An 18,341-nucleotide genomic window follows, 5' to 3' on the forward strand; every position below is an offset into this window, starting at 1 on the left:
CTTTGCAGAAAGACAGTGTCCTTTGGGGGTAACCACAGCTTCCTTCCCTGTCTGTTACTTCCTAGGGTCAGGCTCTTGTGGGGCTATATTCAGACCAACACAGGGCAAGAGAAGAGAAAGTGAATCCCATGGTAAAGGAAAGTTCTCACTTCACATAGCAGGTGCATACCCATAGTGCAGATCCTCTTGTGGAGTTTCCAGAGCCTTCCAAAGCTCTCTAAGCATTCTGAGCCCCAATTCTTTTTTTTTTTTTTTTTTATTCTTATGTTAATCCCCATACATTACATCATTAGTTTTAGATGTAGTGTTCCATGATTCATTGTTTGTGCATAATACCCAGTGCTCCATGCAGAATGTGCCCTCCTCAATACCCACCACCAGGCTAACCCATCCTCCCACCCCCCTCCCCTCTAGAACCCTCAGTTTGTTTTTCAGAGTCCATCGTGTGGACTGCCATTTTGAAAGCAGGGATTAAGAATTTGAGCTCTGGAGCCAAACTACGTGAGTTCAAACCTTGGCCCAGCACTTCGGAACCATGTAAAAATGGGCAACTTTCTTACCCTTATTGGGCTTCAGTTTCCCCATCTATCAACAGGGAAAATCATGACAACCTCTCATAAGGTTATTGCGGGGATTTAATGAATTCCAAGCCCTGGCATAATATGTGGTGCAAAGAGAGGGTTCATTTTCTGCCTGCTGTAATTTCTAAGACAGGAGGAGCATTTCCCTCCTGCCTGGGTCACTGCAACAGCATGCTGAGTCACTTCCTAATTCTATACTCCGCCCCTCATGACAGGCCTCACACACCAGCCAGAGTAATACTCCCCAAGGAAAAACCCAACCACATCACTCCCTCCCGTGGCTTTCCATTGGCCCACAATTGCCCCCAGCCTATCCCCCCAAAACTGCCCCACTCCCTCACCAAGCCATCGCACCAGCCTTCTGTCTGCTCCAGGACATGGCCACAGCAAACCCACAAATTCCTCTCTGTAAGTGGAATTCTCTCCCCTTGGATCTTCCCATGGCTGGCTTCTCCTGTCATTCGGGCCTCAGCTGCAAAGACACCTCCGAGCAAGGCCTGGTACATTACTATACCCTGAGTCTCTCCCCTCAACACCAGCCATTTTCCTGGGCTCCGAGTACCAGCCTTGCTGCCTCAAAGACATCTCTTTCCAGGTGTTTTGTGCATGTCCTCTAGCTGCATTGAGGGCTCCCCAAGAGCAAGAACCTGACTGATCTTGGCAAATGCAAACCCCTCAGGACCTAGACAGTGTCTGGCTCACAGCAGGCTCTCAAAAAGTACACAGGATTTTTGAAATGAAAATAAATATCATGCATCATGTACGCAGTGGGCTAAGACCTGAAGCGCATGCAGCAGGGGTGTGCTCAGAAGGGCCGGGTACACCAGAGGCACTCAGGTGCCTCCACCTTCTCATCAACTGTCCCTCTATATCATCAATTTGTAGCAAGTGATACACAGACTACATTCAAAACATCATTAGTGATAAAATATAGAGGCTACATAAAAATGCATCCCACAGCCAGAGATACGTTAAATATAGAAGTAAATTGCATGTTTGATCAAAAGGGTCAACCTATGTGGTCAGATTTGTGGGGCCGAGCTGAGATCTCGGAAGCCAAGTGTGAGCTCCATCAGATCACCGACGGGCAGGGAGCAGGGTGGCAATGACATTTCATGACATGCCGTACTTAAGGGGAGAAACAGGGATGGGGAGGAAATGTGAATTCTTGCTGCCTTTGAAAGCAGGCTTATTTCACGAAAGCAAGCCGAAGAAAGAGGTGGTGTCTGTTTCCCAGCCTCCGCCACGCGCACTTATCTGATCCTCTCTAAATTAGGACACAGGCAACTCCTTTTATTCCCCTCACGAGCCATGAGCACAATCAGGATGTAGATTTGGGGCCCCCCCAGTGGACAAGTAAACACCCAGCTTCCTGGAGTAGGCTTCCTCTGACCTGCACAATGTCTGCTGATTAGCCTCACAGCCCCCGCGGAGGGGACGCGTCTCCTCCTCAGGGGTCCCACCACCTTCTTCTAAGATCCTCTCTGTCTAGGCCGGCTTGCGGGCTTCTGCCACCACTGGAAGGCTTTGTTCTCACTTCCCCCCAGCAGCATTAGCTACTGGATTTCCCAGCTGAATTTCACTTCATTTCAGGCCCCCACCCCCAACCTCACCATGGGCCCCTTGCACTTTCTTTAGCTTGACTGATGTTACATTTGAGTTGAAAAAAAAAAACCAGAAACCTCAAGGTTTTGTGTGTGTGTGTGTATGAATATTGTATATTTTGAAGTTAAAATGGATCTTGATACAGGACACTCTAAATTCATTGGAAATTAAGCCACATTTATTGTCAATGTTTGGCATTTGCACTTTGAGATCAAGAAAGATACTTTGGGGGCGCCTGGGTGGCTGAGTCAGTTAAGCATCTGCCTTCAGATCAGGTCATGGTCCCAGGGTCCTGGGATCGAGTCCCACGTAGGGCTCCCTGCTCAGGGGGAAAGTCTGCTTCTTCCTCTCCCTCTGCTCCCCCCACTCCACTCATGCTCTCACTCTCTCTCTCTCTCTCTCAAATAAATAAATAAAATCTTTACAAAAAAAAAAGAAAGAAAGATACTGTGGTTATCTAGGTTACCCAACACAGAAGAGCTCAAAAGTTTGAGAACAAGTATTAATGGATTTTGTAGTCTTCAAGGGAAGATGGGACACACCACACAGGGAGGAACAGCACATGCTGGATGACCAATGAAAGAGCCGTGGTCAGAAGTCGGGAGGACGGCTGTGGGACGGGAATCCCATGCCTGCAAATCTGAGGGAGGAGGTGAATTAAACTCTGAGACAAAGAAACTCTGGGTTAACGATGGGAAACACAGTTATCCAAAGATCTGTGGAAATACCCCAAAGCTTTGATACACATCCTGGGGGTCACCCCGGGGACTCAGGCAGAGCAGGGGCTCCCCAGGAAGCCCATCTGCTACCGCCCCCTTCCCTGAGCTCCACCCTCCCACCACTCTCCAACCACCTTCCTCCCGGGTCCTCACAAAGGATTTCCTCTACTAAGGATCCTCTCTACCTCTTTGCCACAGGAATTAGTTCAGATGTCCCCTGCTTCAGGAAGCCCTCTGGACCCAAGTCTGGGTTAGGCATATTGTTACCTGCTCCCAAAGGACTCTGCATTTGCCTTTCTGAAACATCCTTTGTGTTGTCTTTTTGCATGGGCTGATCTACTTGTCTCAATGTCCCACCGGCCTGAAGGTCCATGGAAGCAATGACTTTGTTCGTTCTTTCTAACACGGGTTGGCACTTAGGAGGCCACTAGCAAATAACAAATGACTAAAGATGAACAGAAAATACCAACAGCTGAATGAATCAAAAATTTTCCTCATTTTGTTCTAAGAGGAAGAAACTCACCAGAACTGAGGTTGATGAAAAGCCTGGATCACCCCCCCCCAGAAAGAAGGGAAGACATTAGGAAGATAAGAACAATTAATTTTAAGAGAGACCCAAAGTATAAAGGACAAAATATAAAAGCTAAAAGATTTGAGGAAGTTGGATACTTTTCAAAGAGTACCGTAAGAATCCAAATGCTATCAGAACATGGGAAGGACAGAGCAATAAAATGCCACATCGGTTACCCTCTCTTAAATGAAACTGTAAAAGGCACAAAGAGAAAAATCTAGCCCTTTCACTAAGAATAATGAAGATACAGTACAAATTTATAGGTACAAGATCAAGAAAGCTAAAGCAGGACAGGAGATACAACTTTCAAGAGACATCAAAGGTAACATTCTTTAATTATACAAGAAAAAGGAGGAGGGACCAAGGATAATGTTGCTCCATTAGGAAAGGGGACAGAAAGTTGTTAGCAGATGGCTGAGAAGTGGCAGGAGTTGCTGTGTTTCTCATGCTTTAGTCTATGAAAGGGATCGGGGGGCGGGGAACAGAAGGAAAGAACTACAAGCAACTAAAAAAAAAAGAAAAAGAAAAATGTTGCTGTGTTGGGTGGGTGCCAAATTAGAAAAGGAAAATAATTACATGGAATATTTAAACAACCGAGTTCATAATCCCAAACTGATTTGTAGATGGAGGCTCCTGTTAACATGGATTACACGCATACTTGGACACTAACAAGTTGGAAAGATGTCACCGAAATCATGAATTGCCTAGAGATCATTGAATGCAAAACAAATCATTAAAATTTGGAAAAGGGGGAGACAAATATCATGCTCACCTTAACCACAGAAAAAAATACCTACCTGTTTAATTTTAGATGGGTGTGAAAACGCGTGAGCCAGGCAGATCTCCTGTGCTAATCCCACGGTCCTTAAAAAGAGGATCCTCCTCCAAGTCTGTGAATAAACTGCCAACTTATTCCAAAGTACCACCATCCATCTCAGATGAGAACCCTCAAAGTCTTACAGCTGCTGTATGTACATGAGAGCAAATATTTTTGCTGGTTTTGAAATGTGCAATTTAGAAATATATCCATGTGTCATAAATGCCTACTTTCAGAAAGGACTGAGTGACTACGTCTGGATTCGAGGTGGCATTTAGGGACTAGAAATAAAACAGAAGCAGAAGCGCCAGTGTCTAGCCAAGGGGCCCCTCCTGAGTGGCAGGCTCAGGACGAACTTCATCTGTGACGTGATGGAGGTCAATCAACGGAACTGCTCAGCCTTCTGTGGCACTGAAGGGCCCCCCGGGGTCCTGCCCCAGGACTTCTGGCAGGTGTAAGAGCTGGGGACGGCCCCTGGATCGCCACGTGATTCCAAACGCCAACATATGTGGGCCAACACAGCCATGAGGTGCTGAGGTGAGAGTTATACGTCTATCTGGTGTCCAGGGAATGGAAACACCTTTGTGAAATGAACTTTCAAAAGAAGCGGTCTCTAGACAGGCCCTGAAGGGCCAGTAGAACGTGAAGACAGGAGGAAAGCATGGAATGACTCCAAGAGGCACAAGAGCATGAGCAGGGTGGCCGAGGCAGTGGCCAGGGGGCCAGGCTTGCCTGTGGGGACGACTGCAGTGGGCTGCCGGGGAAGGGGGCACTAGGCCAGGGCGCAGCCGACAGCCAACTGATTTTCCCTAGGACACAATCTCCCTGAGCCTCGTCTGTCCGTCCTTCTCCTGAATGGCCTTCAAGCTTCTCCCTGCTCTCCTCCAATCAATGCATTCCCGAAAATTCAATGAATAAAATCAAATAAAATTTTTCAAACACAATAGTGCTTTTCTCACCGCTGGTTTCCAGTTTCCCAGGTCACCTCCCAAGACTAAATTGTAGAGTCACAGTCCTATTAGGCCCGAGAGTAGTCAAGATTCACTAGCAAGAGTCAACCTGGAACCCTAAGAATTATCCCTAAATTTCTACCACTTTCAGCAGAGTGAGTTAGTAAGCTTGCAATAACTCCTTTAAAACCTATGGACATGGCTCACAGTTTGCAAGCCATAAACGTGACCTCTGGATTACTGAAAGAAAACCTGGATCGTTACATCGAATTTCAAATAGGAGGACAAGAATAATCACGGAGCTATTCTGAAGCTCACAAATACCAGCTCTGCAAAGGTTTGTAGACTGTGTCTCCCCGCTCCCTGCGTCTCCCTGCTCCTACAGTTCAAGACTATCCATGGATGAAGCAATATACTTGGCAAAGCCCCCCAAGTATGACCCAACATCAGTCTTTCTGTCTAAGCAGTATAATTTTCAAAAAACAACGATACACCAAACACTGCTGATTGGTTCATCGACTGTTCTCCAAAGCGGTAACAGACGGCCTGGATGAGAATGGAACGGTGTGTGCTCAGGAAACCGTCACTGTCTACGCACTGTGGTCGACCCCAAACTGCTCATCTGTGCCTTGTAGGCATTTTTGTCTTTCACAGTCTCCAGATGACACTCCAACAGGAAGACAGACGTGAGCAGGTGCACCTATTAAATATGTAAAATACACATCTTTTCTTCCACTCGCTTAGAAGATGTATTTCTAAGGGCTGTAGAAAGTCACCTAATATAAAGACAGACAGGTAGGGAAAAAAAAAATCTTACTTTTTTTTTTTTTTTTTTAGCACACAAGAATGCAAGTGGGCTCGGCACATCAGCTCCCCACAGAAAATAAATACAAGCAATTAAAAATTCAGTTTCTTTTCTTTAAGCTAATTCTTCAGGTTTTGCTAATTAGCAACTAATAGTTCTGTCATCTGAGCTGGGAAACATACGGAAGAATACCAGTGGTATGTTTTCAATCAAAGCATTTGCATGAAGGAATGAATCACATTTTCCATGAGGGATTACTACTGCGTGGGAGCAGCTGGGCGCAGAAGAAAAGCATCTTCGCGACCCTAAAACTGTAAAAAGAGACCTGAAATTTTAGAAAAGGGGACGTCCTTCTGCTCCTCGTCACAGAACCAGCAGGGGCCCTATGTGGCAGGACTCATGAATCTGAGACGCTCCCCACAAAACCTCCTGCAGGGACAGTCAGAAAGGGAGACTCCTCGCAGGAAGGCAGAAGACAATGAAACAGATGTTTTCCGTAACAGAGAAGAGAATAAAAGTTAAGCGTCGGCTAGGGTACAGGAATGCTTTAACTATTATGTCACCTGCCTGTGCAAGTTCCTAAGAGAATACACGCCTGGCAGTGAGTGAACTCGGGGGTGATGGAAGTTTGAAGTATACCTGGCTACCCACAGAGCAGGGGCAGCTTAAGACTGCTGAGAAATCTTCAGGCGGGAGAAGGGGGTCCTCATCCTGAGTCCGATACAAGAAACTCAGGTCTCTGAAACCCAGCGCCCCCCACACTCTTCCCAGTCACAAAGCGCTGGTGATCCTACAGCCACCCGCCTGTCAGCATCACCCCACATCCGAACCGTGCGGCTTAACCCCCTACTTTCTTGCCTTGATATACAAGCCCTCCACAGCGACCCTTCAGGAGAGAATACCCTCCAGTGCCCCCTGTGAGGATTTTATTCCAAACATATGTTGTGAATGTTTGAAGTGCCCGCTATCCCTGGTATTTCTTTTTCCCTTTCTTTTTTTTTTTTTTTAAGTCAAACCCACAAAACCTAAAATACTTTGAATCCAGCCTAAGTGCCATTTGTGAAGACACAATACTGTATACCCAAGGATAATCAAGTCTTGTGCAATAAAAATTGTACAGATGTCCTTCTGAGGGTAAAGAAACGATTTTCCCTTTTCCGATCTTACAGGAAGCCTGCCCACACGTTAGAAATACAAAGTCAGTATATATAGAAGCACAAATTAGGCATCTTGGAAAGTCCACATTTTCCAACCACAGAGAAATGAAGGAATTCCTGGGAGTGTTCCCATGCCCAGCTACACTGGATTGGAGGAGTCTTTTTTCTCCAGAAACCTGGTGGAGTTGGCACACGATTCACAGGAAAAGGGAACAGCCTACAGAGATGTTTCTGAACCTTGAGCCACTGAAGGTCTGCAGCAAAGTTGTGTTTTGAGAGTTTCGCTGCAGGACTGACAAGAACGTGATCGAACTTGCATGCCTTGTTTTAAAAAGACCGCACTTTTCTCATACACTAAAAATTTCTGGAGGACCTATCAACTTCAGCATTGTGTTGGTCATTCATTAGCTTTCCCTGGATAATTAAATCCAGAGAAGGTAGACAGATTTTATTATAAAGTACCAAAAAAATACTCATTATACTGGTAGAAGACTAAAATATCCAATAGGGTTCTAGAAAAAGTAGAGTTACAACCTACCTAACTCCTTGAGGCTTGGTTTAGGATATCTTTAAAGTATTTCATATGGATAATTCTGTAGCTTTCATTTTTCCACATATATTAAGTTTGTATTTGTTACATACATACAAATACATACACGTATTTAAAAGTTTAAAACTTCCCAAAGTCATTTAAAAGCTTTAATATTTCTTCACTTACAAAATAGAAAAAAAATATAGCCAATTCACTAAGGTTCAGGGAGAAAGGTTATGTTCAGAAGACCACCATACGCAGTGCTGACTACACCAGCCCTCTTCCTAAGGTTTACAGTCCACTCGATCTCTGATCTGTTTACAGAAGACACAGATCTCAGGGAGGCAGAGAAATACACAGGACTGCAGCACTAACAAAAACAGCTCGGTTGTTTTGGAGGAGGTGGTGTTGGTGGTGATGGTGCAATGAGAGGGGTCGCGATGACGAGGATGGTGGTGATGATGGAAAGGAAGGAACAGGAGGATGTGGAGGCATAGGAAAACAGGTGCCATAATGATCTGAAGCACTCACCATGAGCCAGAGATTTTACGAAATACCGTATTTGCATCGTCTCACTTAATTCTCAGGAAAACACCACGGGAGAGCAGTCACATTATAACACCAAATAAATGGTTAGGAAATGATCCTTAGAGGGGTCAGCACACTTGGCCACACCGCACAGTCACTACATGGCAAAGCTGGAGCTGGAGCCCCATCCCCTAAACAGTAATCCAATCTGTGTGATCTCTAGAACTCCCCACCCATGTTGTACATGTAAGGATCTCATTTACTTATTTATTTATTTATGACCAATTCAGGGAGTACATTGGGACGGTGGGTCAAAATGGCATCTGCCAGTTGGTTATAGGCAAGCGTCCATACTTTGTCAGTCATCATGCAGTTTTAACAGTGCCTTGAACAATACAGCAGGGAAAGTTAAGGAGCATCCAACGTACTGGTCTATGTCCTCTAAATACAACAGTTCCAAGCCCCACTAAGAGCTCTGCAGCGCCCTGAGCTAGTTAATGTCGAGGCCCAAGGGATGGGTCACAAACGCACGCTGCCAAGAGGTGCCAAGGATCCCAGGCGTGCAGAGAGCCTATCCCTCAAATGCAGGGGAGAAGAGTCAATGGGCAAACCAAGAACAAGTTGCAGGTTGAATGGCACAGAGACAAAGTTAACGATCATCTGCCTACTTCCATCAACCAGAAAAGAAGTATTCGTCAGCTGTCCTGCCCAATTACATACCTTAATTATTAGTGGGCATCTGGAACAGAAAGCAAAACATAAGTATGAGATGGGAAAAGTTTGTGTTCACACATAAGGATGAAAACAAGGCAGGGAACTTGTGGTAAATAAACTAGACCAATTCTTTTTAAAAAGTAAATATACTCAGGGAGTCTTAAAGTAGGGAGGAAGTTCGCAGATTCCCTCACATCTTCTCCACAGAGCTCTCTAATAGAGACCCGCAAATAAAAATACAAGAATGTGCTCAGAGAAACATCCTGCCAACGCTATTGTAAACTCTCACTCCTAAAAGAAAATGAAATAAACCTTAACAAAGACAGAAAAAGAAGTGAGCACCTACCTCCTTCCCATTTCTGGATCTGTAGAAACAACTGTAGCAACAGGGCTGAGAAACACTTTTTAATCAGAGAAGCTGTAGCCTTTTTTAAAAGCCTAGAAGAATCCATAAAACCTTTTCCTCCATGCTTCTGACCACTTAAAAAAATAATGTACCTTCCATTTCTACCAACAATGTAATCTGGTTGGGGAGAAAGCAGTTGCTGAGACGTAAGGCTGCTCCAGGCTCTTTGATCTGCACCCTGATGAGGGAACATTCCCCTCTGCTACAAGTCAGCTAACGAAGGGATGAAATTAGCTTTTATCCTGGGCACTTTCTTGAGGGGCGGAAAAAAAAAAAAAAAGGCACTAATCAGCTGTCCTCGCTAATCAGTCATCTGGCTAATGACCTTTTGCCTTAAAACACTAAAATTTCTGAATGATGTGGAAAAAGGGAAACACAAACCAGTCCCCCTCTCTGGAGCTCAATGGATCATCTGGAATTGGAGCTGGGAAGGTTAAATGGCAAGTCTGTATCCTGGCAAGGTGATAAATCTGTAATCAAGAGCTGCAGCTTTGGCACCTCAATGTGAACTTCATTACTTCCACAACCAAATTATATATTTTTTTTAACTAGAAACAGGCCACAAATAAAGTCAACCGTTATACATTTTTCTTTGGAGAAAGCCATCATATATTTGTATCCTGAGTCCTCGTGAATTACTTAAACTTTATTAGGTGCTGGAAAAGGAGCTTCCCATGTTTCTGGTCTACCGGTTAGAGAAGAAAGTAAAACATGTAGAAAATTCTTCCACATTTAAGGAATTTAGCACTGATTTGCTCCAAAGGAGTTCGTTCATTCCCAGCAAGTAAGCAAAAAAAAAAAATTATTCAAAATGGGGATAGATGTTGTTCAGGAATTCTGCCAGTGCAGCCCACTTTAATAACTACCCCCATCAACCAATTTTGCTCCTGCAGTGTCTACCTGGGTGGAAGAAATCTGGTTCTCGTTCCCAGCAAAGGTCCATGTGGATTAGCCACAGATAGACACCTTCCTGAAGGCTGCCCCACGGAGGCTTGGACTGGCTTAGAGACATAAGAAAAATGGCTCTCTCTAAAAAGAGGAAAGGATGAGATGTAGGAGAAGAAAACAAAACAAAACAAAACTGGAGAGTAAATTAAACACTGGTATAAATTAATACCAGCCCGATAATTCATACAACGCGCCGGCAGCCCTCCGCGGCTCCCGGAACCAGGGTGATGGGGCAGGAACCACTTACGGTAGTGAGGCTCCATGTAACCGTTCCGGGGGTCCATGGCAAACACAGCCCCGCGGTATGGCACAGAGGGCTCGGCCAGGTGCGGCAGGGACCCATGGATCTCCTTCTTGATCAGCGAGGCCCTCTCCTCACTGGATGTCGAAGGCTCCTCGCTGATCTTGCCAAGCCCCTGGACACTCTGTGGCTGCATGGTGACTGCGTTTCTTCTCTCTCTGTGATAGGTCTGTCCAGGACTTTCATCCTCTGAAGAAAGAAGGAAAATGGAAGCTCTGTGAGCCACTTGAAGGAGCAATCCAAGAACAGTCATCAATTAGGTCTCCCTCTCCATCCCTCCTCCCCAAAAGAAGCCCTATTTCTCATTCTTGGCAACTTTGAAAGCTACACCATGATGACATATTCCGCAGACAACACTGCTTATGAATGAGGGTCCAAAATACAAATCGAAGGCCTAAGGGGAGCAGGAAATGAGCCTATTAAGTTGAGATGGAGGGGGTCAGCAAATTATCATCACCAGCTTACAAGTGAATCTGCCAGGGAGGCTTTTCATTAGGGACTTGCCAATATCCCTGCGGGTCCCAAGTGGAGCTGCAAGTTTTGCCAGCCTGAGGCCACGGGTGTCCAGCTTCCCCCTGCCTGTTCCTCAGCTGGGCTGCTCAGGTATCAGGCAGCTGGGACACCCACTGCGCCTCTGGGTGATCGGCGGGTCGAAGGACCTAAAGTGATCCAGAAGTTTTCCTGTTTTTGTTTTTTTTTTAAGTCAGATCTGTAACCCACGGGTTTAGTGGAGATAGAAATGGGACACAAGACCCACTAGTTACGAGGGGTAAAGGTAAACCTACAGTACCCTTTGCAAGACACTTCTTTCTGCAGCCCATAGAACAGAGCCAAGAACCAAGAAGCAAATGGGGTAAGACTAATTCCCAGAGCAAGATGGCTCAGTGGGCGAGGGAGGATCAGTGATGCAGACACAAGCGCGGTCTCTGCTGGGGTCCAGACGCTGCTTCACACACTTACGAAACAGCTTGACAAAATTCCACATACATTCAATATTCCAGCTTCCTAATACTTCCGTTCCCTTTGATCTGTAGGAACTTCCCATCTACCCATTAGGGCTCTCTGCAAATGTGATTGGATAACTTTTCTAGAATAGCAGATCAAAGAGCCCATGCATAAAATTAAACCAAATGAGTGATCTGAACCCACAACAAATGGGCCAATTCATCTGTTAGAGTCATACACACATTCTGCATTACATACTCCCAAACAAGCTCTGCATTTCATCAGCAGACTGTGTTCTGGAAGGTAAGTGCTGATGGAGACAAAGCTGTTTGGGCACAGCTCAGACATCTAATCTGAGAATGATGTCCCATTTTTGATCTGAAATATACATATATATGTAAGTAATAATAGCGTTGTACATGCTGGATGGACAGATTTTGAGCACATCTTATCCCAACACAAAAACTGATCTTCAGAGTATTTCATAAAGCAGTTATATCTGGCTGAGAGCCCCTAAAAAAAACAGGAAAAGTATGCTTTAGCAGTTTCATGGCTGTTTGTACAAATTCAGAAGCAAGGATAGCTATAAACACGGGCAAGCATGAAAATATAAACTATAGTCACGACTACATTTTGTGATACTAATAACTTGAACTACCCAAAGCCAGGAGCAATTTTAATCATTCTGCTTGTGTCTGGGATTGGAAGAAATAAGCAATGTTTTGTTTTGTTCTCTTTTTCAGTCTAGCAAATGACTTGCAAAACAGAATAGACAATGAGGTATGCTTTGGTCTTCACAGTGAATTTGCTGACTACTGCTGGATAGCTACGAAACATTATTTAGCATTGTTTTGTGCAGATCTTCACCACCAAATCTTGTAATTATGGGATAAATGATGAGTTTAATCTATCAAGTAACTACTAAAAAGGAAAAAAAATGGGTGTAATCCCACATTTTCACACATCGATCTTTACAAGAGCAATTCAAACCATGCTTTTGCTAATTTAAAAACAAAGTACCAAAAAAAAAAAAAAAACCCTACATTTTTATTTTCCCTTCTGACTAATACTTTTAGGCACCACTCCACCCTCGTACTTCATTAGCAATAAAGTTGCAGGCTATAGAATAAGGGTTTGCAGTTATGTAAAAGCAAAAGGGTGTCAAAAACATTAAAACTCTTAGTCTGTTTTATAAAAATTCCCATAACCTACCAATGGCCAAAGTCATATTTTCCACTAATTTGCGCCTGTATAAAATCTTTATTTCCAATTTCAACCTGAAGTGAACTTGTAGCACTTAGGTGCAAATTCTGTAGAATGGACCTTCGTCTGGAGAGCCAGAGAGTCCTCACCAAGAGCCACTGCGACACATAATTAGCATTCTCTGGTTAAGATGAATAACCAAGCTCCACTAATCTGTTCTGAGTTGAAAACAGGATTCCCTTGACCTAATCTTCCTAGAAGAAATTAACTTTTCTTCTCTTAAACCTACATCCCTATAATAGAGTGAGTTTCTTAGAAGCCAAGCCTTTATGATGAGCAGTTGAATCCAACTTCACAAATAATTGAATAATTGGCATGGTCTAACCAGAGTCCTCCCAGGTTCCCCCAGCCTCCTGGGAGAAGGAAGTAATTGGTGGGGCGGGATGGGTGGGTGGCGGGGGGAGTGGAAATGGGGTGTCTTTTCAGCTAAGTGATTTTTTTCACAAGTACTAAACTTTAATTATTTTCTTACTGAGAGCTAAACTAACGTGTGTGAATATGAAAGTTATAACGAGAAATAAGCAAAGCTTAAACCCTTAATACGAGAAAAAATTATAACTAATTGCCTTAGTGAACGGCAGGCACGAAATTTTTGAGCATGGCAACTTTCATCAGACTGACTTTTACAACAGCTGACGCTAACACACTCTCACCTACCCTCCCCTCCCCTCCAAAAAATTCCAGTAGACAAATATTTCATGAAGTTTACCTTGTGTACTGTTGCTCCTGACGGGCACTCAGATCAAAACTTGACAGCGCACACGCTCCAGGATACAGACAGCTCTGAGGCTGGGGAGCACGCTCTCCACAGTGCAAGGGAAACTTTCCAAGCAATATTCCTGCCTGCTCTTATAAATTTAGCAACCTCTTCAGTCAGCCAAAAGACGAAAGCTGTCTGATCTTGTTCAGTTGTGCCGAGTTGTTCAATAAAGTTTGAGAGTCAGTGCAGACAGGCAACGGCCAGGCCAAATTATTGACAGAAACATACTGTCCACCATGGCAACAAGCAGAAGTCGGCTGCAAAAATGTAAGCAAACAGCCCAGTGCTCCAGGAGCATCTGCCAATGGACTTTAATGGCCAAACACAAGGGGACTGTTCGTGCTTCTCTATGTTCAACAGCTGCTAACTAGGGGCAGGGGCGGGGGGGTCACACGGAAACATGCAATTCACTAAAAAGTTTCGGGGAAAAAATTATTTTAAATACTGTCATCATAATCCCCTTTTTGTACCTCCCTCCTTGTGTAGATCCACATTCTAGTGGAAGTTAACAAAGTCCTGCCCCCAGATGGAGAACTGCCCAGCCATCACATTTTACAAACTGTCCCAGACTTTCCAAACTCGTCCAAAGGCAACCGACGTCGAGTCTTCGTGCTATGACCTCTGAAAGCTCAAAAGTCGCTTCGCTGCGCACACAGCTTAGACCGTTCACAGTAAAGGCTTGAAGAAAGTGTGCTGCGTGAAGCAGGACTCGAACACACACTCCTGGGCACGTCCTCACAAACTCCTCAGATAAAAGTTTCAGACAGTTCTTCCAATATAAAAATAAAACCCTGCACTGCATCACCGACTAGGAACACCCCCTGTCGCCCTAGCAAAATAAGCTGATTAGGAGCTCACGGTGCATGCACGTGGCTGCCTTTTTTTTTTTTTTTAAATTAACATCGACTTTTAAACTGCTCCCTTAAATCCCGTTTTAACACCATCACTCCTCTCTTCCCCCAAGACAAGAAAAGACACAGAGTATAAGACAACAGGCAATACTTACAACTCGGACCCCAGGCTCTGGTTAGCTACTTTCTGCAAACTTCTCTTGGTGGGCTTTCTCTAGTGTGCAGACCCTCTAGGAACATTCTCAGTGTCTCCCTGCCTCCCACTTTCCCTCTCCCTCTCCCAGACAGTGCTGCTCCCATTAGATGAATTAAAAGTGGTTGGAGCCATGCTAAATTTAACAAGCTCATTAGTATTCTTTCTGAGTGCTTCCGAGTGAACTCTCTCTATTCAAGCCCCTCTCTCCAGCAAAAGGGTCAGGCGGCTAATCATTAAATCAAACTAATGTCACCCTATCACAATCAGCCCGAGAGAAGGAGGGTTTATTATTTCAGTTTATGCTAAATAAACGGTTTTACAAATGGTCCCCAAGCAAGGTCAACAGCAGCTTCAATTACAAGACAAACTTAACAAGAGTTGCTATAAACCAAGTACTCTGTATTGACTTAAGAACAGGCTCAACTCCACGTATTACCACTAGCAGGGTTGTACAGGAATGCATATTGTAAAATAAAGGATGGGGGTGGCTTCTTTCTTTGCCAGAATTTGCGACTGCACAACGACTCCTCATTCACCTGTCTCCAACCAGCTAGCCGCTCAGCTCAATTCACCCCACACAAAGGCTAGAGCCCAGACCTCAATGGACCGAGTGAAACATGTTCAAAACTAGGCTCTCTATTGTGACTGAATTTCTTAACATCTTTTCAAAAAGCGGAGAATGCCTTGAGGCTAAAGGAAGAAACAGGCTAATGGTGAATTGGGAATTCTGAGCAAATTTCAGAGCCCTTTCCTCCTAGCTTTTGAGGTTGAAAGCAAGCTCTTTCCTTTCAAGTTTCAAAGTCCTTTTTCCTCCCGCAGTGTCACAGAAGGATTTGAAAAGAAGGTAATTGTGCTCGCAGTCTCCCTGATCAGAGCTTACGTCCTATTTCTGGTATTTCGGAATACTTCTTGCAATAATAGTGCATATAGCTCAATCCCTTAACCGGCCTGCACTCTGCAATTGCTCATTAAATGAACAATTGCGGGTATAAAATGCCTTTTATGTTCAAGGTCTGGATATAAGATAAGCATTCTAGGACTCTAAATTTGGTTTACTAAGGAAACTCTCCATCATTAAATTACAAAACTGAAGTCAGAATATCAGGCTTTCCCAGAAAAGTGGCACTCAGATTTCGGTGAGCCCAAAGGAGAGGCCAATGGGGGTGGGGAGGGGAGGAGGCAACAAAATGTGAAGGGGGCGGGGGCACAAAAAAAGACTGGATACTCAGATTTCTAGCCGAATGGGGCTTCTAACAAGAGAATAATATTTCCATGCTTAAGAAGGTCTGAGTTTGTGAGACTGCACCATTTCCATACGAAATGATATAATAAAATCATCTTCAAGTGTATTAAAACATAGATCTGAGGCTCAGTCAATATGCAGATTGACTACGCCTGACCCCTCACAAGGCAGACGTGGTCCCCTTCCTTAAGCAAAGAAGACTCCTTCAGGGCCACAGAATGTGATCATCTCTGCCATCTCCCTGGATCCCCACAACAATCTGTGGGACAGGGGACCAGGTCCATGAACAGGTTGCCTGTTTCCAATGTGGTAAACGCGCAAGGAAGGGATGTAAGAGGCCTGACCAGGCCACACGGCGCTGTTCACAGGAGGGGAGGTCTATTTGTGGACAGGGTTTGGGAATGATACCTGTATGCACTCCCAGGCCCCACCACCACCACCACCACCAGAAGAAAACAGAAAGTAATCACAGGTTTACGCATAGACATTTTCAAAACTCTGACACTCCCCCATCAGAGTTTTATGACTATAACCCACTCTTGGGAAACACCCAGGGGGCCCAAATGACAACTCGATGGTGAGACGTCCGACCTCAGGGAGTCGGTACCATGGAACGTGCCCGCCACAGGGGCGTGAAACACACGCACACCCTCCACCCAGCTGCACCCCCACCGCTCGCATGCAGAGGCTCAGCCAATGGCGTCTGTGCATTCCTGCAGTTTTCAATGTGCTTCCACGAGCCTGGGGCCCCACCTTCCTGATCTGGGCAAGAAACAGCCCCATTTTCTGCTTTCCTCCCAGGAAATTGCCTCGCTGGGTTTGGAAAGAGCATTATTTCATTTTTTTCCCTATTATGCATTTGTTGCATCTTGTCAGCTTTATTTCTTTGGTTATTTACATTTCGATGTTCCTTGAATAAAAACCAGCGGGATCCAGGTTCTAAAACCTCGCCTCCCTCTTTCAGAATTCTCCCCATGACTTGGACCAAAGAGAGGCCAGAAATGAAAAAGAGAAGAGGCTAAGTAGATTCAGAAGCATCGTAGAATTAAGCCGTGAAGGAGGAATAAAGTTCCTGTAGTTTTTAGAAGCACAGTCTTGCCTCTTTGCGCCTAGACAACAGTTATCCCTCAGCCAGGGGCTGCTCCCTAGAATGTCTGGAGCTTGGCTTCCAAAGGCAGCAAGCAAACAATGCCTTCTCTAAGAACATTTCCAGTGCCCTTGGGGTCACACATCGCCCTTGTGCAGCTACACATACATCTCCCATTGACAATGACTGATGACAGAGGGAGTGGCCCAGATGGATCAGGAGTGAGCGCTCAGCTTTGTCTGCAACCTTTAAACCAACTGCAGGGCCTGCAAGACGAGGCCAGCAGCAGGATTTGAAGCTCTGGAGAAATTCCAGTGGCAACCCTCCCTCCAAGATTACCGGGTAGCTCGCTCTTCCTGCTTTCTTCAAGCAGGAGGTCCCAGGTGAAAGGAGAGAAAGTAGAAAAGGCTGTCCATCAGAGGCGTGCAAGTCCCGTAATTGTTTTAACATATCTAGAGTTCTTTTGGCAAAGAACAAAACGGGGTCTAGATTGACCAGCATCCTACCGGCCCCTCACCAGAAACCACTTGCTCCAAAGAGCAGGTTGGTGCTCATAGCCAGGCTAATTTCTCACCTCCCTCCCCGCTACTCTGCTTACAAAGCTCCATGCAACTTCAAAAGGGGCGCCTGGGATAGAAGAAAGTAGGCAGGGAAGGCAAGATGACAATTCAGATAAACTTAAGAGGCCAACCCAGCGATGGCTGTGAGCCCCACTGCAGCCCAGAGCTCTGAGGGCACACGCAGCAAGCGGCCTCCTGCCTTCCCTAAAGATGATACGATGAGGGCTCCTTGCCCATCTGGAAAATCAGGAGCCGATAACACACTATCAGCTTGTCTGAGGCCTCACCAAGCATGCCCCGTGGCCTCCAGGGTTTCCATGTCCTCTCCTCCGTGCCTCGGAACCCTCACCAATCCGAGGTCAGCACCCCTGTTCCCCCTGGCTCCTGGGCGTCGGTGACAGGGACAGCTAAGTGCTCCTGTGACTCGGCGAACTCTACCCAACATGCCGGGGCGTTTAAGTCCCAACCCAAACCCAGCGGTACTAACCAACTTCTAATGTTCCAGACAGACAGCACTAGCCAAGTCCCGCCTACACCAGGGAAGAGAAAACAGATGAAACGGGGCCCTGAGGGTCCCTGCAGGCTGTCCTGTAAAAGGGGGGAGGAGGGGCGCCTGGGTGGCTCAGTCGTTAAGCGTCTGCCTTCGGCTCAGGTCATGATCCCAGGGTCCTGGGATCGAGCCCCGCATCGGGCTCCCTGCTCAGCGGGGAGCCTGCTTCTCCCTCTCCCACTCCCCCTGCTTGTGTTCCCTCTCTCGCTGTGTCTCTCTCTGTCAAATAAATAAATAAAATCTTTAAAAAAA

The 18,341-nt window shown here is 45.5% G+C and overlaps 1 protein-coding gene across 1 annotated transcript in view; it reads right to left on the bottom strand.

The window, feature by feature from the left end:
• Positions 1-18,341, bottom strand: part of GLI3 (GLI family zinc finger 3) — a 259,316-nt gene that overhangs the window by 161,004 nt on the left and 79,971 nt on the right. The window contains exon 3 of the mRNA XM_081799713.1: positions 10,581-10,823. Within this exon, the coding sequence (XP_081655839.1) occupies positions 10,581-10,823 (243 nt within the window). The remainder of the gene's footprint in view (positions 1-10,580; positions 10,824-18,341) is intronic.

Source organism: Leptonychotes weddellii, chromosome 12 (assembly GCF_054177405.1).
Source record: "Leptonychotes weddellii isolate Sample4059 chromosome 12, ASM5417740v2, whole genome shotgun sequence".
NCBI lineage: Eukaryota > Metazoa > Chordata > Mammalia > Carnivora > Phocidae > Leptonychotes > Leptonychotes weddellii.